This window comes from Agelaius phoeniceus, chromosome 3, assembly GCF_051311805.1.
Source record: "Agelaius phoeniceus isolate bAgePho1 chromosome 3, bAgePho1.hap1, whole genome shotgun sequence".
In the NCBI taxonomy this organism is placed as follows: domain Eukaryota; kingdom Metazoa; phylum Chordata; class Aves; order Passeriformes; family Icteridae; genus Agelaius; species Agelaius phoeniceus.
In genome coordinates, this window is record NC_135267.1 from 62,335,356 (window position 1) to 62,358,037 (window position 22,682).

The window sequence follows — 22,682 nt, forward strand, 5'->3', positions numbered from 1 at the left end:
GGGCAGGAGATCTTTCTTCTTTTAATGCCTTTATTCAAAATCAGCTCGGGTGGGGAGAACCGACGGGTCGCGCCCACGCCGTCGCTGCATCCAGGAGTGGCACGGAGGAGGAGGCCGAGTGCAGCTCAGTGCGCTGGTGTGCAGGCAGAGCTGGGGGTTCCGTCCTCACCAGAGCAACAGGAGATTGCCGGGTTCTCTGCTTGGCATTCAAGGTCCTCTGTGCAGCCGACATCTTTTAGGTTAGGGTGAGGGGTAAAAAGGGTCATAGCGGATACTGGATTCTGTTCCTCACGTCTAGACATCACTTCGATCTGTCACTTTCGTGTTGGCTCGTTCTTAGGGGGTTTTTGCCAGGTTTGGTGAGGGGCTTCTTCCTTTGCATGCTGGCTCCGATGTCCCCTCCTCTTCACGGCCGGGGTGCCGTCCTCCAGGAAGCAGCCGGGTGCCACTCGACAAAAGGGGGAATTCTTAACCATCAACGACAGGCAGTTAACGAAAACGCCAGGTGATGACAACAATAAACAGTTAGAGCTCCACCCTGGCAGCAACTGGCCCAACCTGTGAGCTCTGCAACCTTTTAAAAAAATGGGCAGCTTTTCTACTCATAACATCAGCCGTGCTCTTTGCCATGCCCTTTGCCATGCCCTTGCCGTCCCTTCTGCTGCAGAGGAGCTGGGCTGGCACGCAGGGAGGCTGGCACAGGGTGGGCAGCAGGACTGGGCAGTGCAGGGGGTGTGGGCAGAGCAGGACTAATTGACTCCTTCTGTCACGCAGAGTTCTACCTTTGTCTGTCATCTCTCTGCTTTTTCGTGCTACAGGGCAGTAATTTTCTAAATACACCCTACATTAAAGTTCTAATTTTGCACATTTCAAAACCACGTTGCTGGTCTGTCCTACCAAAGCTGCTCTGCAAGGGATCAGATTTCCTTGATCTCTGCCTCATGGGGTTTTTTTTAGGACTTGCAGATTTTAGATCTCAACTTTTAAACATATCTTTTCCCACTTGCACATAACAGTGACTTTAAATTCTTTTTACTGAAGTTGGACTTTTTGCTTCATATTTTGCATAATATTTTATCAATATGCTTATTGTAACTTATAAATACTCTGAATGAGTTTCTTACAAACTGCACTAATCCTTTCTTGTGAAGCTTTCAGTACAAAATGTTAACATAATTTTCTGCCTCAGCTCCTGGTTGATCTTTTTTTTAATCATATGCCTCTCTTAATCTAAGGATTAGTATTGGTTTCCTATAAATTAAACAATTTAGATGAGGATAATTCTTTTGGCTAAAAGTCTTTAAATGTGCAGCTTTAACATTATTATTAAAAGTTTCTTACAGACAGAATTTTACTATTTTCATACAAGTTAATCATTATTAAGAAGATTATTATTTCATATAAGTGAGCTTTTCACAGGTTTTCAGGAGTTCATCAAGAATATATTTTTAGCTTTTAGGAGAGAAGTGTAAATTTGAATAACTGTAATCAAGTGTAAACTTTCCCTAAGTCACTTTATTTGCTATACATCAAAGATACAGACTTTTACAGTTGTTTGCTTGGGGGTAATTTGCAGGATCCATCACTTTGTTATTTATAGATTTACTATTATGTGTGCCTTGGTTTATTTTGTGTATGACTGAATTTATATTTTTTCTTCTTAATTTATTTTTTTTCTGAAAAACATATATTTTTCCTTTTTTCTTTGAAAATTGGATTCAAACAGCTGTTTTCAGTGAAGCTAATTCATATGTTTTCTTAAAACAAAGTTGCTTCATAGCAGCCCTTCTAATAAATTAGGGTTGTTTACTATAGTAGTAATATAGGATCAGTTATCTGCTTTTAAAAAGTGTACTAATTTGAGAAAAAAATAATTGAAGCAGGCTGTCAAATAGAGGGTCAACCACTTTATGTTGGCTTTTTGACTTACATGTGGAAAATCTAAATTGCCAAATCAACTAGGGTAAAAATGTGATTGCATTGGCAAATGCAATGGACTATATTCTCCAGAAATTCCTCTCTATTCTTTATCTTTTCTTTTAATGGTTCTGTGAGCTGCTTTTGTGAGCTCTTGTTATGATTTAGATGAGGTAGAGGTTTTTTGGCCATCTGGAGTAGAATAAGGGTTTGGGTCACTGTGCAGGTGTTTTTGCAAAGGGTGTGGGACCTTGAATTAGGCAATGTGTGTCTGGATAGGACAAGAAGCAGGAATTTCTTTGTAAGTATTATTAGTTCACCTCAGTTATCAGTCAATATGGAAAGAATAATAGTGGGAGAGGAGACTTTCATTGTACTTTGTTTACTTTCTTCAGTTTGGTCTTTCAAAGCATGTTCTAAAGCACTTTTTATGGTCATTAAGGCAAGTTCAGAGTTCTTGTCAGAATTGGTTTCAAAATGCAATTATTTGTTGCTTGCTATTCATATGGTAACATATAACTACTTTCTTAGACTTGTTAAAAAAACTTCCTACTTCATTTCTGGTTTAATATGCTGCTTCATTCAATTTTCTGGATTATCATTATGTCTAATTTTTCAAGTTGTATCTTCCAGGCTTCATATATTCACATGCAAATGTCTGTTATTCTTCTGACCTCTCCTGAAAGAGTCCTTCAGGTTCAATTCTTTCATGAACTTTCCTGTAGTGACTACAGTTCCCATCCATATTGATTCCTCTGCTGTCCTTGTAGCTGGAGAATTCTTTAATTCTATGCTGTGTCTGTGTCTATCCAGCTTTCACGTGGGTGTGGAAGCCAAAACTCCACTACTCTTTGGAACTCCAAGATCCAAAATCTGGGTACTGACTTCATGCCAAAACATGGTATAAGCTTTAAGTTAAAGCTTATACGCACAGGAAGAGTCTGTATTTCCTTCCTAATGCCTTTGTTAGACATTTTTGCTTTGGTGAGTAGAATTACACATAAATTAACCTAAAGTGGATTGGGTGATTTACTTATAAAGTATAAAGCTGCTTCCACTTGCTTATAGTCCTGCCTTTAATTAAGATGATGCTACTCTGAGTGTGAATGAGACATGATTAAATTCAAGTGCAGTTGATAGTGTCTTTCCATTCTGCTTTGTTAGACCAAGTGAAAAAAAAAGTGCTACAAGAAATGTTGCTGGTTGAAATAATGCACAAATCTAGCCTTAAGTGTCACCTGTATAACACATGAAAGTCTGACTATATGAGGATTTTTTAGAAGTGTATTTTTGTACTTTGTCAACAAGATGGCACTTGCTGGTCATTGCCATTGTATTGACCCAATTTATTCAGTATCATGTCCCTTAACAAAACAGTAGTGGTCGTATGCAGGTAGTTAGTATGAATACTTTCAAGAAAAAAACCTTGTTAACTAAGGATTGCCTGTATTTTGGATGTTTGTATTTCTTCAGGGATCTTCCTCTTCTTTTCTGAAGCTCCAGGCCATGCAAGGACATATATTTTTGTATGGCATTCATCATTCACTGCGCTGTTGGGTTTTGGTGGGTTTCTTTTTTCCCATTTCAGCCTTTGCCATTGATTGCACAGTCACAGAGTGAGCTGCAGGGCAGAGAGGGAAATGTACTTTCCTGTCACTCAAAATTTGCTTTTGTTGGAAGGGAAGCAGTACTGAAAGGAACAAAAATGAAGTTATTCAGTCAGTGCTGCATTGAAAATGCCTTTCCCCCAAAAATTATTTTCTCTTTTATTATAGGTTTATAGCACTGGAATATAGCTCTTTCCTGCCAGTTTGAGATAATTGAAACCATTGAGTTACAACATTCTTCTGTCTAAAGAATCTCTCAGGTGTGGTCTCAGTAGTTGTTTCACTGCTGAGCAGAGGGAATTGTCCTCTGTCTGGAGTCTGCAGTGTTGGAGCACTGAAGTATTTGTCAGATGCTGAGATAGTCTTATCACCTAAGTAGGAATAAAAAAAAATGGTTGCATTTTTATTTGTAAGAACTGTTTATCAGGATGCATTCCTGGGCAGCCATCTTTTCAAAGTTTAATTTCACTGTGACCACATGGTGCTGCTTTATGGCTGCTTCGTGTCTCATAGCTAATGTGCATGGTGGGTGGAAGAACAGCCAACACTCAGGACTCTTCAATACTCACAACAGGGATTCATGTGTTCACAGGAGAGAGGGCTGTGAACTAAGGGAAGCTGTTTTGAAGGAAGGGGTTTTGGTGCTTCCCAGCGCAAATGGTCAGGAAGCACCACTACTGAGTGCATTTGGAGTCCTGCTCCAGTGTTAATCCTTTCCCAATTTAGAGGTGTTTGTGTCATCTTGGAGATGGCACTGAGCATTTGGCTTTTGGATTAGGCTCATGTGATTCATTCTGTTTGCTGGAGTTCATGTAATCAACTCATACAGGCATTGGGAACAAATACAGATTTGCCCAGTTTCTTAAGCAGAGATTTCTAACAGTAAATGCTGGAGAGACTGATGTGGAGATGTGCTTTTCTTGCAAGCAGAAGGTGCAAAATGCCTAATGTCTGTATTCAGGATTTAAAGAAAGAAAGTGAAAAATAAAGGAAGTTTGACAGTGTCGGAGGTTTTTTACCCATGGAATCATTGGATTATTTTATAATATACTTAAACCTAGAAATCATACAGTTATTGAAGTATTATCACTAATTATATGTTGTAGTCTGGAAAATATGTATCAACACTAACAATTTAACTGTTCTATCTCAAGAAGATTCCAGTTCTACTAAATAAAATCATACAGCTAATATTTTTGCCTGACACAAGAGGAAGTTGCAAATTAAACAAATCTTATATCAAGTAGCAGTAACTCTCATATAATACCAACATTTTTCTCATTATCTAGGATTCAGAGAGCTGCTGTATAACAAAATCAACAACAAGAGAAAGGAGCAAAGTCAAATTTCCTTTGTTGCTATGATGGTAATGATAGAATTTGCTTTGTAAATATAGTTCATATCTCTGCAGATGACAACTTATTTTAACTTAGATAAGTGTTCTGAAGAGGCTGAGTGGAATTGGAATTTCTGTTTCAAAAAAGTTTTGTCTGTGAAATTCTGTGGAGTTCAAGAGCAAAATGTTGAAAAGGCTAGGGATTTTTATGTGGTTTGGCTTATTTCTTTGATCAGTCATCTTATTTATAATGGGCTGCAAGTATTGCTTAATAGCACCTCTTCATATTATCTCTGAATGTCTGTTGCTTTCCTTTAAAGTTCAATATTACTAGATAGTACTTAATGTGCTGGAGTCAATCCTATGCTGTGCCTCACATTAAATGGAGGTGTCTGACTTTCCCCTGAAAATATTTCAAAGCTTTTCTCTCTTGTAGCTGTGTTTACAGTTTAACTGAATATTATTTCACATCTTTGAAAGTTGGTGATCATCTCTTTATTAACATCAACAGTAAGTCACAGACAACTCTAAACAATGAAAACCAGCGATTTTAAAAATAAACAATCAACCATTTCACTTCTCACTCTTGCACTTACTCCCTGGAACATTGTGTCAGCACAAGGCAGGAGTGGAAATGACTAATCTGGCTGAGGGGAAGAGGAGCTTCATTTGGACTCTCAACAAAAAGTTACTCTCAGCATGTTGGTGATGGAGGAAATTACTGTGGTCTGTATGAACTACTGTTAGTCCTCACAGTAGCAAATAGATAATATCTGATTGCTTCAAGGCTCAGATCCTGAAATTCAGAAAGTCTAGGGCTTTTTTGAATGAAATTACTTTCTTGGAACATGCTTTTTCCTCAATATCATTCACTCTATATAAAAGAAAAAAAGACAATTCACATATCTCTAGAAACTTTTTATCCCCCCAGAACTTTGAAGTAATTTCCTTAGAGTTATTGTCTAAAATATTGACAAAGATGTGCTGCCTGTACTTGGAAAGAAACTTCCTAATGTGTCTGTCAGCATCAGGTTCCTATTAAATAGATTTGAAAACCAGTAAAGTTTTTGTTTGAATCTGAATTGTATAATTTTATAAAGCAAGATTAAAACATATAAAGGACAAACGCCTTGTCTTTTTAGGAGAAGCTGGAACATTTTTGGATTGATACATTTTCTTAATTTTTTTGTAACCATAGTATTTTTTTAATGAGCCAGCTAATAATCAGCTTAGTAACATATGGAGTTTCTATTTTAAGTCCTCCTCCTTTTTCTTCCTCTGTTGTATTGTGTAAGCCAAGCAGTGTTTCCTGTTAGTAATTATTTGTATTGCAGTATTACCTAGAGATTGCAGCTGATTTGCTTGCTGCTTAGGCAGTATTTTTGTACAGTAGTGTCAAAGACCATCATCAAGGTTCACTGGCAGCAAAAAATCCCCCAATAAAAATAAATAACATGGGGAATTTTTATAGCTATACAGGATTTGGCACATAATTTTGTCTTGAATGTGTCCTGGGTAGGTGTATGCTCCAAAAAAGGAGAGGGATCAGAGTGTGGTGAATTGCCTTTGCACAAGGTCACGCAACAGAATGCTGGCTGATCCAGGAAGCCAGCTTAACTGATTCCTGGTCTCCTGCCCCATCCACTGAACTGTTTCTGACCTCTCTTGTAATGGGCCTCTCTTAGGTTGATCTGTCTCCTTTTTGAAAGAAAATAAAATATTATTTCATCAACCAAAAATGAAGTCCTATGCATACGTTCAGTGTCCTTCAAAAGAAACAAAAGAAGCAAAGATGGGTTTTTCATTTAGCAGCAGTTGGAGGATACAGTATTGTTTTGCAATACTCATTAGGTCTCCAGAGATTGTTTCCTAAGGATAGGAAGGCTGAGGAAGTGAAGATATTGGCATGGTGTCGAGGCAGCTGCAGAGGGTTGGCTAAGCTACAAGCATCTGACTGCAGAGTAGTTAAAAAAAATAAGAAATGCTTCTTTGTTGTTTTGAAATGCTTATGTATTTTTAGCTAATTTTAGTATGAATATTATAATGTCATATACAAAATAGAGATGATTGCACTGTAGGGTTGTAATGTAGCATATTAACAACTGGGGGGTTTGCACCATATATTTCAAAAATATTTTCAGTACTTATTTTGTCATCTAGACACTTCCCTGTACCAGTTTGATTCTAATAGACTGCTTCTGGCCAGTAATGCTACCAGGGCCTTTGTTTGCCCTTTGCTTACTTTTGCTGATTACCTTGGAATAGAAACTTAATATTTAATTTAGTTCTTCAGTACCATATGAGAAATACCTTGAGAGGTTTTTTTCAATGGTAGTGTGCCTACAGATTTTTCAATTACTTTTGTCAATTGTATGTATGTTTCCATGAACAAGAGAGAGGGGGTTAATAAAGTACAAATGAATAAAACTCTCTCAAAGACTGGATTCATATTGGCACTAGGTTCTGTTACAGTCAGTGTTAATTATGTTCCTAAATCCTGTCCTTTTCCTGGAACTTACCCTAGGGTAGGACAGACTTTCAGAACAAGTGTTACTTTTTTTTTAGATTACAGAACAAAATACAGCTGAAGATGTTATGAATAATTTTCACTGCTGTTGAGAAGCAGCAGAATGTGTTCATGTTCAAAGAGGGAGATTTGTGCTGTCCTGAGGATGCTCACAGTGAGATGATCATACCCTTGGAGTAGTACATGAACCTGAAACACAAGCCTGGCACTGGTTCTGGGTTGGCAGATGTTGACTGTTACATTTTAATGGCTCTTTACCATTCTGACAGACTGAAAAATTGCAGAGAGCTCTTGGTATTTCTCAGTGTTGGTGAGGATTCAGACACCAGTAATAGGCTCATATGAATTTGTGGCTATGAATTTTAATTCAAGAGTAGTTGCATTAAAAATCTTTTGGGAGAATGAATACAGCTGTACTGGCAACTTGGTATTTGCCATGCTGCTTGCTCTTTTAAGGTTTGTAGCTTTTCTGAATAGGATAATTGCACTCATAGCTCCTGCATGTTTGCTTCTATATCCCTCCAGCCCTAGTATTCTGCATGTTTTAAGCAAGGTTGTTAGTATGTATTTGGGACATCAAGGTTATTCATGTTGTATTGCAGTTTAGGAAAAAAATGTAATGTTTAGCATTTTAATTAACATAAATTTGAAATAGAAGTTTCTCTCTGGATTAGAGTGTGGTTTAGGATAATGTCTTGTTTTTATAAGATGTGTAGTCTTTGCTTCTTGTTTCATCCATTCAGCAAAATCTCATTAGAATCTTCTGTAGATTTGTAAGCTTTGACTTCATGGACAGAATAAAAATGTATCTGACAAACTGTCAAATATGAGAAAAGAATGGAAATGGTGTAGGAAAAAGGGGGTTTGTATACCTGTGAAGAAACACGAGCTTGTGCTCCTGGTCTGTCCTTTATTTGTAAATAAAAATTGCTTACTCTGCTGCAGTGTTGGATGTACACTTTGCTCTGTCATTTATTCACTGTGAGCTTTAGTGTAATTTTTAGAACTAGGAGTAAGATGCACCAAGGTTGCTCCTTTCTGAACACTTGCAGACAGAAAATGCTATAAATCTCCATTATGTTGCACCTTTTCATAGAAAAACTATTCAAAAATTGAGCACAAGCCTGAAAACTCCTCAACTTTGTTATCATGTAAGGGACACAGAAAGGAAGGAGGAGCAACACATTGGGCATTTATCCTTTCATTTAGTGTAGCTATTTGAAGTGACATAAGCAGCATGCTTCTTAGTTCCATGTAGCTCATGTTTTTGGCTGTAGTATGTTCTGCCAACATGAAAGGCAAGCTTTGCCATGGAGAAGAGATGTAATCAGAGGACAGGTTAGAAGAAGCTGTAGGAGGTTAGCAAACTTTGGATCTTCCTCCTGATTATGGTCTGTTTGTGTTGCTGTGTATGAAGGCACTGATTAAGCCAGGGTAGCAGCTTCTCTTTAAATTCAGTGAATATCCTCACATAAGTTGGGACCATGGTGGGGTGTTGTAAAATCTGCAGCTCCCCTCTGGTGCTGTAGCATGAAGAAGGTGTGCATTCAGATTTGACAAAAGGGCCTGGGCAGCTTCTCAGGCAGGAGGGAGTCTGAGGGACTGGCCAAAGCAGCAAAACTTGTTAAAGACAGAAAACACCAGGGCAAAAGGTGGAGCTCATGATATCAATGCTTGGAGGACTCAGTGAAATAGGTTGCACATTGCTGATATACATTTAGAGATGGTGCACTGCAGTGATGTAGGCTGTAATGTGATGTCATTTTGTACAGCCAATTGCAATCTTTTTTTATTTTAGCTTCTGTGCAATTGTTTTAGGTATTCAAAAGATTTCCATTTCTATTTAGCTTTGTGCCCCGCTGGTTTCCTGTTTATGTAAAAGTGCCAAAGAGCAAGACTTGGTGTGGTATTTGCATGGTTGAGAATGACTGTGGGAATGGTTTTTATGTCAGCATCTGAAACTGGAAGGTGGACAGCAGAACATGTTTGACAGTGGAAAGATGGAGAATAAATCTTGTGTTGCAATTTCAGAGTATATTCTGGGACCAATGAAGTAACTGAGCTTTTCCCTGATTTTCATGGCTGGTTTGCCTTTGGGAGAGAGTTCACATCATTCCACTTGCAAAGCTGTCTGCTGATGTCTGTGTAAATACAGCAAAAAAAGTAATCCTTCAGTGGGGATCGTGTCATATGCAGGTGCTAGCAAGTTGCATAATTGAAATGTTAGAAGAAGAAAAGAATTTGAAATTTATAGTCACAGTGGATGTAACAAAGACCTTTTCTTTGCTTCACCTTCTTGTGACAATTTTTAGGAGTTTTGGCAGTCTGACAAAAATAGATCTTAAACTGAAGAAATAAATTACACTTTCAAAGAGGTATAGCTGTAACACCCTCTGTTTGTTAATCTCCCCTCCTGAAATCCTATTTTGGTTTACATTGAAATTAGGGGTTGTGGTAATTACTGGATAAAATTGCATATTAGTTGGGAAGGCTTGAAAATCTCAATGAAACAGTAGTAAAGAAAATTTGCATATGAGAAAAAATTAAAACTGAGTAGGAATTTTGAATAAAATATTTTTAACAAACTGTAAAAACTGGGCATTTAAAAACCAATAAAATGAATTTTATTCATTTTACATTCAGATCTGGTTTATGCATTAGCAGTCAAAATATTTGGTTACTGTACGTCATGTAACTGTAAAGTAACTGTAGTTCTTAAGTGACATTTGTGTGAAGAGCATAATTATTTTAAATGTGGCAATTTCAATTTTTTTGTTGTTGCATTTGCTACAGAATCTTCTGTGATAACCTGAACTTTAAGCCATTCGCAGGGATGATTTTCAACCTTAATTTTTAATTTTTGAAGTAACATTTCTGTGATAACTTCATTGTACTTTTCTGTTATCTGTATTTTTGTTGTCACTGACTTAAGAGAAAATATGCTGGAATATGTTTTTTCTTATTTAAATGGGTGATTTAATCACCTTTATTTAATACAGAATTATTAATTATTAATCACCTAATTTGATACAGCATTGATGTATGGTAAAAATAACTTTTGGTGAATTATAGAAATGTTCAGGAAGAGAATATGAAATTAATAATTTCAGTCAATGGCCTTTCCCAAGAGGAAAGTGCCCCTCGGTGATGTGTTTATGGAAGTACAGAGAAAAGTATGATATGATAAAGCCACTGATTTTCAATTTGAACATGCCTATCTAGGTTTGATAAGTATTTAACATAGAAGTCTAGAAAGAGCATTTAAATGTCTTCCAAAAAAAGGACATACTCAGACAAAAGTGTTGCATTACTCAAACACTGCAGTCTTCTCTGCACACATCCCTGAAGGTAATTAAATGCTATGACATTGCTAAACTCTGGTGATTCAGAAGCAATCTTTCATTGTAGTCTATTTCTTAAACTTTTCATGGTCTTCCATGACTTGCACCCAAGTCTCAGTTCTAAAGCAAAACAGTAAAAGGCTATTCCTAGTTGTTTCAATTATATTGCTAATCCAAATATTTGTAGTGGGTATGCTCTCTGTGTAGATGAAGCACTGTGTGCTTTATTTTTTCTATGAAATAAATGATTTGCCTCAAGCTGGTTTTTGCAAGTTGATATATTTAAACTGACCCATTTTTAGATATGGAGATCTGGCACTGCTTTGGAATCATGAGTGCAAATTAGTTGTTGGGTTTTCTTTTTAGTCTGAAGTAGCCTGCAGTATGCCAGTCTGCCTCTCCAATGAGTGCTCAGTGTGGGACAAGAGATTCTCATGAGACTGTGAGGAGGCAGCAGGAGAAAGCAAGGGATGCCATTTCAGGTAAAACTCCTCCAGCACTTGTGGAGACCTGTGGCAGTGAAGTTACTACAAACAAGCCTCTTGAGTCTTTTTATGATCAAGTTGCTGCATTGCTCAGCTCTGCTTCTTTTGGGGAAGAGGAGGTTAAGCTGTCTTGGTTTTATCCTCCTCCTCCTCGCTTTATATTCCCAGTTGCTCTATTTATAACAATGTGATATATACTTTTGATATGTAGGGTGGGTAGCATTATCACTTCTCCATTTTTATAAGTAAAGGATCCCTAGGAAGTGCTGTGTCTGCTTTTCAATGAATATTCAAAGGCTTTTATTATAGTGGCTTTCCCTGAGAAGTTAAGATGTAAATATTTTTTCCTGTATTTTAGATGAAAGTTCGTTTGTGTGTTCTATACAAAAGACTTGTAATACAGAGAACTGCAGAGGAAAGAAGAGTAAAAAAATAATAATCCAGGATAAATGAGCAGCTGTGTGGTGTTTAGGCATCTGCCAGGTTAAATCATGGCAATGACACTGGATCCACTATTCCTAAGATTATGATTATGGGTGGGATTTCCACAAAGCAGCTGAATGGATCTAGAAATCACAGTTGAACTTCATCCTGCCTTCTGAATGTTCCTACCTGTTCTCTGGCACTCATTAATTGCACAGTGAATTAAATTGTTTAGGAAATTGATCAAACAGAAGATGAATGTTTTTGGGAGTTCTTGAGTTTGGTGGTCTTGGTTTTTTTCAATTTGGTGGTTTTGGTTCCTTTCAGAAAAGGGAACAGATGAAAAACAATTCTTATGTTTTAGGTCAGCATTAGCCTGCTCATTTGTGCTGTACAGGCTAAGTGACAGTGGAATGTGGCCAGAGGTGGGGATTGCATTGACAGGCCTTTGCCCTTTAGCAACAGCTAGGCTTTACATCTAGCCTTTAGACCTTATAGATTGGGGAGGGTGAAAACAAGCTATGGCTCATTGAAAGCTCAGAGTCTAATAACTGGCAGCAGCTTATTTGTGTGTGCTTCAGTTTCCAGAGGATGCTGTGAAAAATCATCTCGAAGCTCACGCTCCTTGAGGGACTTAGTTGTGGCGTAAGGCATTTCCGCTTGTTTTGTCCCAGTTTTCATTTCAGTTCATTAGTGCTTGGGATTAACCTGATGGTTTAGTTATAAAATCACATAACAGGAAATAATAAGAAGTAGTAAGGAAGCAATATGAAGCATGACAGGAAAGAAGGTGTTCTATATGGGCTGTTTGAAAGAAAATGCAAGTTTCTGTATTTAGTGGAATTCATTGATTGGTGGTCTTACACTGTGAAAACCAAACCTTGCACTGTATGCAAAACTGGAAAATTTAAGTGCAAACATATTTTTAGTTTTTCAAGTAAGTAATTAGTCAGGGAACGGAAAGAGCAATAAAGCAAGACTTCAATTTGCTGCATGTTTGGAAGCTATGCCTTTTCTAAGTTTGGCTTTTAAGGATATGTTATACTTGCATTGACTTTTCATAAGTCAGGCATTTGGTGTATCCACCAGTTTGGTAGATATTCCCCATTTTCTTACTACCTTGGAAATTTCTGGCCAACAGGTGATGGAATCGTAGTTTTTAAAATAGTGTTTTGTAAAACAAAGATGTTCCTTATCTCTAGAAAAAAGTAATATATAATTGCCCTTGTAGGAGCTTCAGTAATCACATCTGTTTTGCAGACAGGTTCATTTTGCATTATGCATTTTATTTATTCCAGCTTTGAAGTTTGACAGCAGATCGTTAGAGTTAATTCACATAGCAATAAAAGTTGGGAGGTCATGCAAGGCTGTTACTTTGATTGTTGTATATCTGCTGCATTAAACCCTTGAGATCTTTACTTGTAGGAGAGAGTTTGTGGTTATTTTCTACAATGTCCTAATCAACAGTACTTGCTTTGCTTCATCTGAACTCCTACATGCAAATTCAACCAGTGTAAGTCTTATTTCAATGGTAATGCATTACAATTTAATGGAGTCAGTGCTGTAATGATTTCCATTGAATGCTTGCAGGTTTGAGCCAGAGGAGAGAGGTTTCTGAAGTCTCTCATTCATAGTAATTGTTCATGGGTTTGAGCAGCTTTAAAGACCAAACTGCATCCAGTTTCTGCATGAAACTTTGAAGACCAGTTGTTGAGCTTTTGCTGTTCAGGGCAATGTTAAGCTAATTTTATTTTGTCATAGGTTGGAGAGGACCTATAAAGCACTTACCTTGTTAGGTTTAAGGATCATGCTGGTTCAGTAATCTGTGGGATTTCATCATATTAATCCTCTTTGTGTTAAGTAGTCATTTCTATGTGCTGGTAGAGGCTAGGATACTTCATTACACGCTAGAGTCACTACTAGTTTATATGTGTTTCCACTTAAAAATTATTTTCAATTAGAAGTAATTTTAAAAGGAGTCAGCCCCAAGAAATATAGCAAGTATTGAAAAAATAAGATGCATCTAATACTGTAAAATAGATAATAAACTAACAATGGTTCTCATCTGAATCCATTCAATAAATGTCTTTCTGATTAAGACATATCTGAGATTATTAAGATGATGAGGAGGTAGTATTCTTGCAATTGCTGCTATTGCTCCTGTTCCTGTTGTCATTCTGCCTTTTGTTTGACAACTATTCTGTTTTCCGTAGTCTTCACATGCTTGCAACACTCCAGATTTTCTGAATTTAAAATGAAGCAAATTGTCAGAAGAGTGATTTTTGTCTTGTATTTTATCAAGTAAGTTTTTGAAACTGCTTTACCACTGTAAAATGAGGGAGTGTATGATTTAAAAAGAATTCTCAAAACAAATAATAATGAAATAAATTAATTTTTTAAAAGTAAATTTCAAATCCTATTGAAATTGGTCCGTGTGTTGCTTAATATCCCTAAAACAATTCAATAGGGATTTCAAAAGCTGTACAAAAGAATGAAGTAGATGTAGGAAAATAATGCAAAACTTCCTTAGCTAATCTTGTTAGGAATTTACATTACTTGGACTAATCCGTACTCAAGTTATACCACATTTTTTGTGTGCCAGCAGCATGCTTCTGAAAAAAACAAGTTAAAAGAAGGAAGCCTCCAAACCCCACAACAGTGAAAGTATTTCACTCTGATCATTCTCTTTGTCCTGTTTATCTTTATAAATTATCAGATAGCAGCTTCCAAGGTTTTGCCCATCTTTACGTCTTCCTCTGCCTGTGTTGCTCTTCGTGCATGTCCTTGGCTGCACTGGCAATTTATCATTAGAAAAATAAGTTAGAAACTGTTTTTGTTCTAGCCCAGAGTCTTGCTTTGCCTTTAATCTGTCTATATATGGGTATTCTGTTGCCATCTCTAAATTGGAAGATATCAAGGTTAGAACATGGTTTCACAGGAAGCTGTGGTCTGAATGAAAACCTTACTGACAGCTGCTGAAACTGAGGTCTTCTCCCCCCCACTGTCCAAATTTCCCTCTCCCAGAAACAGAAACAAACTTGATGATGTAGGAAAAGCAACAATAATTTTCTTTCTTTATGTTACATATCTCAACTATATTTATATTTTTTCCTAGTTTTGTTTCCTGTAGTTTTGTGTGTGCTTCTTTTTCCCTTGCTTTGTGCTAATATCCTTTTGCATGTTTGGTTTTTCAGAGAGACAGAAAGAGAAACCAACAAAATGGTGTCATTTTCACACATTTTAGTAAACTAACTTTGCTCACAAAAGAGCCTGGCAAAGATTTGTGTTGGCATAAGGGCAGAAGTTTGGGACAGTGGCTTGGAGCAATGATGCAGTGGAGCTGAAAGGAAGGGTGAGCTGAGAAGAGCCATAAATGAGAGTGGAAGGAGAAACAACAAACCCCTTGGGCTAGTTTAAAGAAAGCAGCCCAGTCTCATTCAGATGTTAACTTGTAACATGTGGAGCTGAACCCAGGGTGCCCAGTGCCAGCCTTCTCTCTTCTGTTGGACATCACCTGCATGCCAGTAGCCACTGATGTATGAAACAGGCAGTATGTGCAGAAACAGAAACAAAGTTGATGATGTAGGAAAAGCAACAATAATTTTCTTTCTTTATGTTACATAACTATATTTATATTTTTTCCTAGAGTACATAAATTTTATATCTGCTACAAAGAGTTTTATATTGATGAACGGCTTGACATAAAGTATCCTCTTAGCAGTCTTGCAAGCCAAGCTTGTAGGGCTTTTTTAATTAGTGTAATTAAGTGCAATAGCTATTTAATCTTTGCTTTAAATTTGTATTTTTATTGTTTTCCACATGCCAACTGAACAAATATTAATTTAAATCTTCAATGTATAAAACCCTGGTTTGTTGGGTTTCTTTTTTAAATGCAGGCTCAACCCCTCTCCAGATACCTGTACTGGATAGATTTGTCATTTACTGAGTCTCCCCATCAGTGAATAGCTGTCAGTGAACCTTTCAGGAACGTCAACATCTTTCCAGGAAAGGCCTTCAGGAGACTTCTTTTCTTTCCTCCCCTTTTCTAATGACAATGCTTGAAAGTTGTAGGACTCTGACTGTGATCCTCAGCACAGTTTCCAGAAGTCTTTTTCTGCTGGTCTCATTAGCCACAGGGAGTATGGTCATACAGTTAGGAGGGCTGCTGGGTGGTAAGAGTTGCTTTTGTACTTCCCCTGCATCCTTTGTTCACAGGGGTGATGCTTGATAATTATCTCTTCTGTGCCAGGGTGTTTTTATTTTTATCGAGCTGTGACAGACTAGTCTTCCACCAGATTTTATTTCCCTCCTACACTCATGCAGACTTTCACATGATGCTTCAAAAAAGCAGCTGAGAAGCCAAGCAAAAAGCAAGGCTAAAAGTATCAAAGTTCTCAATTAATTCAAAACTTCAAGTTATGTTACAGTTTGCTGTATGTGGATCCAAACATTCTTGTCTGAAAAAGCTGTTTTCAGAGTAGCAGTTTCTAATGGGGTCAGTGGTCTAGTAATAATTTCTAAAAATGTCTTTTCTGGGATAGGCCTAGTCAGTACTTGCTGTCCTTACAGATGCTGATTTAAAACAACTGTTTTACCCTGTGTAAGATGTACACTGACGATGTCAGTTCACATCTAGTCATCACCAAGTGCCACTTGGAAAATGTTTGTCACTGCTTGCTCTGCAGTAGGACAGACATCTGTCCTGGAGCTCTGCTGTTTATCAAAGTGTTACTGGCAGTGGGCAGGTCTCTGCACAGGGATTCCCTCTGCAGGGAAAATTCTCAAATTTGCTGTCAGGAAATACTCACTAGTGTTTGCTTTAAAAAATCACTGAAAATACCCTCCAAAAAAGATACTTCTTGTAATATCCAAGGAAAGCTGCTGCCTGAAGGGATGCATCCTCAATTAAATTAATTAAGGAATCTGAGCAAACATGAGGGATAATCTTTTTCTGTGTTCAGTATTTAACAATTCTAAAAGTAGTAACACTAGAAGTGTTTAAAATAATATTGACTTAATGTAGCAGTACAAATACATTTGTTATATAAGCATGCAAATATAAAATACATAAATATGCAAGTGTATTTCTACAGACTTTTTCACACTTTTGAGCTAAGATCCATGTTTTTAATTTGAAGGCACATTTAATAGATTTTTTTAATAACTCAGGAGAAGTAAGATTTTCCCCTTTTTTAAACAAATATAAAGAAAAAAGGTCTAATGGTATCTGCTGGTTTTTGTTTGGTTTGGTTTTTTTAGATTTATCTCACAAGTATTTCAAAAATTAATTGGATGTTTTTAAAGGAGAGATGTCATAGAGCTCTCTGCGAGCTCATGTAATATTATATGATTATTTATATATATATATTATATATAAATCAGACTGTATTAAATGGTCCTGCCCAGACTTAATGTCTGAATCTCTGTAAGAAGCTGCTGTAAGAAACTGGTTTCTCAGCTTGAAATAATTTTTTAATTGGTGGAACGTGACTTGGTTATTAGATGCCATCTTCAGTCTTTTCTGCATTATTGCTGAATTAATTTCAAGTCAAAGGTGGTAAAATATATGTTGTTAAACTTTAAAAGCAACTTTAGGCCAAGCAGATTACCTCATGCTTGTTGTGAAGATTGTACAGGGCTTTGAGAGTGGAGATTTTTTCACTGCAGGTGGACTTGGTTCAGCAAGGCAGAGACAGATTTTTCCATGCATTTTTACTGTACTGCAAACATTGCTTTTCAGCAATGTTGGGCTTTCTTAGTGTTTTAGCACATCAATTTTTTCTTTCTACCAATTTCATGTGAAATTACTGTTAAAAGGAAACATGTTAGAGTCATGGCCCTTTGTTTCTATCCTGTGAGCATCAGTGAGAATTTGTGTATGTAATGCCATTGCTGGTTTTGTGTTGGCAAGTGTCGAAATAGTTCTGTGCTGCCCTGAGAGTCTCATGTTACCTTTCACACACATAGAGCTCTTGTTTGGTCAACAGACTTCAGCACAGTTGCAATTTCTTGAGTACATGTAATGAATAATGCAATAGAACCGTGAGAGAACTGTGCTATATTTAGAGTTCATTAATGTACACATTCCCTCTAATCCTTTTAAAAATATGTTCTTGCAGCCTATTTGTACTCTTCTCTGAGCACATTACAGTGGTTTTGATTTCAGTAGTCTTTTGTGGAAAAAGAAATAAATAAATTGAGAAATTTATTGAGAAATAAATTGAGCAGTAGGACATTCATGCAGTGTGAAAGCTTCTCTTTGGCTGTTTGTTCTGACTGGCTTTTCCTGACATGAGAGGAGCAAGGCTTATAGCTACCAAGGCTTACATTTTGCTGCTGCTTCCTTTAGCTAGCACTGATTTAATAAGTCTGGGCCTTTGAAGATTTTCCTAAAAGCATACATTTGAAGGATGTTTCCTAGCATTTCAGTGGTCTATTTGTTATGTGAAACCCCAGTATTTCTTGGGCCTCGTCATTTTTTAATAACCAGGTATCTTTTTATTCTTTTGTGACTTGTTGCACCTGTAGTATTGCATTAATGTAGGGAGAGATGATTTCCACTTGTTATGGTGTACACCATGTCATGCATGTGGACTCACTGCATCCATGAAACCCTCTAGGTTTGGTGAAGCAGCCAAGTATTTTTCATAGGGTTATGCAGGGAGATAAATGCTTTGTACATGGCAGCTGGTATGAAAAGTGTCTCCACTCTCTCCCCATCCTGTTGCAGAAGTGATGGACAGTGGAGCTGACATTGTCATCACTTGCTTAGAATTAACATTCCACTGAGGTTAACCGACTTGCAGTGCAAAAGCTTGCACGTCTGAATCATCATTTCAGGCAGTCAGCAGAAATAGGGAATCTAATGTTAATTAAACTTGATGAAGAAACTTTAGATGAAGCCCTAAGGTCTAGAACTTGTTGATTTTTGATTTCTGTATTTAGGCTCATTTTATGACTTCTTATGCAGACATCGAGAAGTACATGAAGCCATCTTTGTATTCTACCCACACCTACTTAATATAAGAGCTATGAAGAGAGTCTTCAGCCTGTGTGTTTTCTAAGATGGTGCTGCAGTGCTTCTGTAGTGTCCAAGTGTTCATATCCCTTCTTTTTGCAGAGCTGTAAAGAGATACTTATATTTGTGTATTGGTTAGATTCCAGCCTTTCTGTCCATTTTGATTTAATCATATGTGAAGCACAGAGGAAAATTTGCTTAAACTGTAGTCCAGTCTTAAACCCTGCATGTATATTGTAAATCTGGTAAACATAGAGCCATTTTTGCCCTGGTCATGGGCTGTTGATGTTGCCATAGACAAGCCCCTGGATTGTTTGCTCCCAGGTGTGTTGAACTGTCATTTGCATTCTTCTTACTTTGTAAATGAGTAAAAAAATTCACTAACTTACCAGAAATGGGTTAAGAAGGAAAATCAGTAGACATGTTAAAATATTGATATACACCAAGACTGTTAGAGGAATGCGTTGCATGTACTTAAGCACCATCTTTCTGGTGGATGATAAATCCATTTTATAGACTTAATTATGTATTTCAGTATGGCTTATTTCTTTATGTTATGGGCTTCTTCTGGTTATTTCCCCTTTTCTCTCTCTGCCCAATTTACTTTTATGTAATTGGGCAGCAGGTGAAGAAATATATAAGCTTATTATGCTGAGATAAAAATATTTTATCTTCTTATGTAAATGAGTATTGCATATAGTGAGGTCATTATTATGCTACTTGTGTCTTTGTTATATTGAATATGTTACGAAAAATTGCAGAACACATAAACAGAAATTTCAGCTTCAATAAACATTCCATGGCAAGTAATGCATCAAGAGAAGAAAGTGAATTCTTCATATGCACTTATAGAGGTAAAGAGTTTTTGAGAGCAAGTTGCATTATGTGTTGCTGATTGTTGACTCTTTTTCTTTTTCCAGTTGCCCATATTTGTCAGAGAAGATTACCCCTGCTATTCCTGCAATTGGTGGGATCCTTTTCTTTTTCGTGATGGGGACCCTGCTGCGCACTAGTTTCAGTGACCCTGGTGTCCTCCCCCGCGCAACACCAGATGAGGCAGCAGATCTAGAGAGACAAATAGGTAACACCGAAGGTCTGTTGTCTCTTCCTTTCCTCCCGAGGGTGCATGTGCTGTGTGAAGGCAGTGTGCTGCTCTGCTCCTGGCAGGAGTTACTCCTCCCTTGCCACAGTGATTGTTCTGCAACTGTAATGTCTGCTGACGTTGCAGTGATTCCTGTGGAAAGATGATTGATCAGTTCTTCACCAAGAAAGTAAACAAAACCCTGGCCTTTTACAGTGATAGTTGTTACTGTAAATACTTCTCAGCAAGTCTGGTAGAAATCTCTCTGTGGTACATAAGAGAATATTTTTTAAGTGTTTTTGACAAGAAAGCTGATATTGCTAAAGATCTACAATTGTGCGTTTTTAAAACAATATATTTTCAGAATTTTAACTGAATTTAATTAGGTTATTTATACTGCAAAAGAGTCAGAAAAGTCTCTGTGTTAACATACAGTAAAAATGTTACTTTTTTTTTAGTAAAGCCAGCATAATTAAAGTATAGAGCTGGATTTTAACCATTCTCGCTTAGCAAGAGCATCGTTAACTAAATTCTGTAAGTGGGACTTCTACAGGTACAAATATGCTGAAAAGCTAAAGAGATAAGAGAACACAGGATGAGTTTGCAGAACTGCTTCATAAATAGTGGTTTGTGAGCTTAGTAAGCTACTCAACCTTAGTAAATGCTACTATATCTGCTTTGATATGATAGTCAGTGGAAGTTCCATTTTTTTGAAGCAGTTTCAGAGGAATGCTCACTCGTGTAATTGAAAAGACAGGTAACAGGTCTGTGCAAGCACAAGAGAAATACTTGCAGCCTCCTTGATGTTTAATACCATGAGTGCAATTCTAGGCTTTTTATGATAGAAGTATTAAAACATTTGCTATTTATCTGAATTTCAGAAGTGCATAAAAATATGGAAAAATATAATGAAGCATTCATTTAGCACCTTTTTGTAACCAGTGTTATGGTTTACTTTTATTGATCTCCTTCAAGGAATTCTTTACTTAGAATAAGGTACCACCTTTAGTGCAAAACACAGGTACAGGTTCCTGTTCAAGGAATTGCTTATTTATCCTGTGTTCACAGAAGCATTGATCTATGTCAGGAAATAAATTATTTCAAATAAGCAGCTCACAAGAATAATTTTATGTTGGCATCTGTCAGAGTTCTGACAAAATACCAAACTAAAAATACAAATTGAATATACTAGAGGGGACAGTCAAAATGTTCCTGTGTGCAGCAAGTTCAGAACTTGTGTTTAAAAATTAGAATTATTTTTAAATGGTATTGCATACTTGTGCACAGGTTGAAGCTGCTGAGCTGATCAAAGCCATGTCTTTTCTTCAGCAGTAGCAAAGGCAGTACTCTTCCAAGAAAGGCCAGTGGAATATTGAAGTGAGGAATTACAGTGGCAGCAAATGTGGAGTCCCCAAGCATGAGGGCTTATGGCAAGTGTAATAGAGGAACAAGCTAGGTAGCTATAAGAAATCATTCTGCCCTAAAATTGTGGTTCTGGATTCAACAATGGAAGTGGACAGAAACATTTTTGTACTGTTACAGTATGGGGTTTTTTATGTGCCTGTAGAAGGTGTATCCTAGTGGAATGGTGTCTGTGCAGCAAGAAAAGCTGAATGGCTCCTGCAGCTGAAAAGAAGACTAGATTTTCCAAAATTTTCATGCAGACTGGATTACCTTGTAACTTGCTGTGCCTCACAACTTGAGGTGTCTTCTAAAGTTAACAGTAATTTATTTTAGACAAGGAAGTTCTTCAGATAACTCACCTAAAATAATGCCTTTACCAAATAGTTTCTTTGCAAAAATGTGTTAATATAACTTGTCCTATCTGTAGCTTTTACTTTATTGAAATCATTCTTAGATACTTGAGTCTTACCCTGCCCTACTGGTCTCTTTGAGAAGCAACCTACCAGAATTTATTACAGATGCACTGAGAAACAGTTGTGTCCCAAGACAAGGAATTGTGATTTAAGAATGCTATTTTGAAGTTCTCTTGAAATGTATAAAACTTCATTTTTTTACTTTAGAAAGCATAGAATAGGATGAGCTGATTAGGAAGAATGGTTTTCAAAATAAGACCTTCTAAAGAAGCTTGACAGTACTTTGTCCTTTCAGATGACTTTCTGGGAATAGGGTGGTCATATTAAGAGCACAAAATATTTCTACCTAGGCTATCAGCCTTCTTCAGGTGAAGAATGGGGAACTAACAGAGCTGTGATGCTGCTATTTCCACCCCCTGTGTGCAGGACTGGAAAGCAGTTATTTCTTGAGAATTTGCTATGTTCATAGATAAACAGAAAGTGAAAAGAACTGAAAAAAAAATTGTCCAAAAAGCAAAAGGAACTTCTGTTATGCAAAAATACTATATTTAATGTAAATCATCAAGCTGTCCTCATACAGAGAAAAGTTGGGAAGTGTAATAAGAGGCCATTTTGACTGCATTTGATTGTAGTCAAAAAGATACTAGTGCCAGAAGTGGAGAGAGTTCCTAAAGGTCAGTATAAAAGGATGGCACAAGCATATTGGGAAAGGCAAAAGGAAAATCAAGTCACTTGCAATCAGCAAGGAGCAGTAGAAGACAGCAGGACAGGTTCTGTTAGAGGTCACAGGAAGAAAGAAAAGCTGAAGGCATGCTGTGTAATTGGGAAATGAGAAATAGCAGAGGACAATCTGTAGGATTCAACACTGCTTTGATCTCAGAAGATAACTTGCATGCTTCTTGATAGCTGATAGAAAGAGAAGAAAGTAGTTGTCGTTTAAGAGTCTGTTAATCCACTATCCTGTATCTTTATTGGTTTATCTAGTCTTCTGCTTTAATAGAAATCTGTCAATTCTGTCATCAGAAACTATTCTGTCTGGGAAGACATAGTACATGATCAAATTATAAGAATTGTGACTGTCAGAGGGTTGGGGCTTGTGGCTATTTAAGTCTCAAAACAAGCAACAAAGA

The 22,682-nt window shown here is 37.0% G+C and overlaps 1 protein-coding gene across 6 annotated transcripts in view; it reads left to right on the forward strand.

Moving 5' to 3' along the window:
* The window catches only part of ZDHHC14 (zDHHC palmitoyltransferase 14), a 95,594-nt gene that overhangs the window by 34,927 nt on the left and 37,985 nt on the right, over nt 1–22,682 (forward strand). For 4 of the 6 annotated variants that reach the window (XM_054629934.2, XM_077175421.1, XM_054629937.2 and 1 more), the window contains one exon: nt 19,575–19,747. In XM_054629934.2, the coding sequence (XP_054485909.1) occupies nt 19,575–19,747 (173 nt within the window). The remainder of the gene's footprint in view (nt 1–19,574; nt 19,748–22,682) is intronic. The other 2 variants (XM_054629938.2, XM_054629936.2) reach the window with 1 other exon arrangement.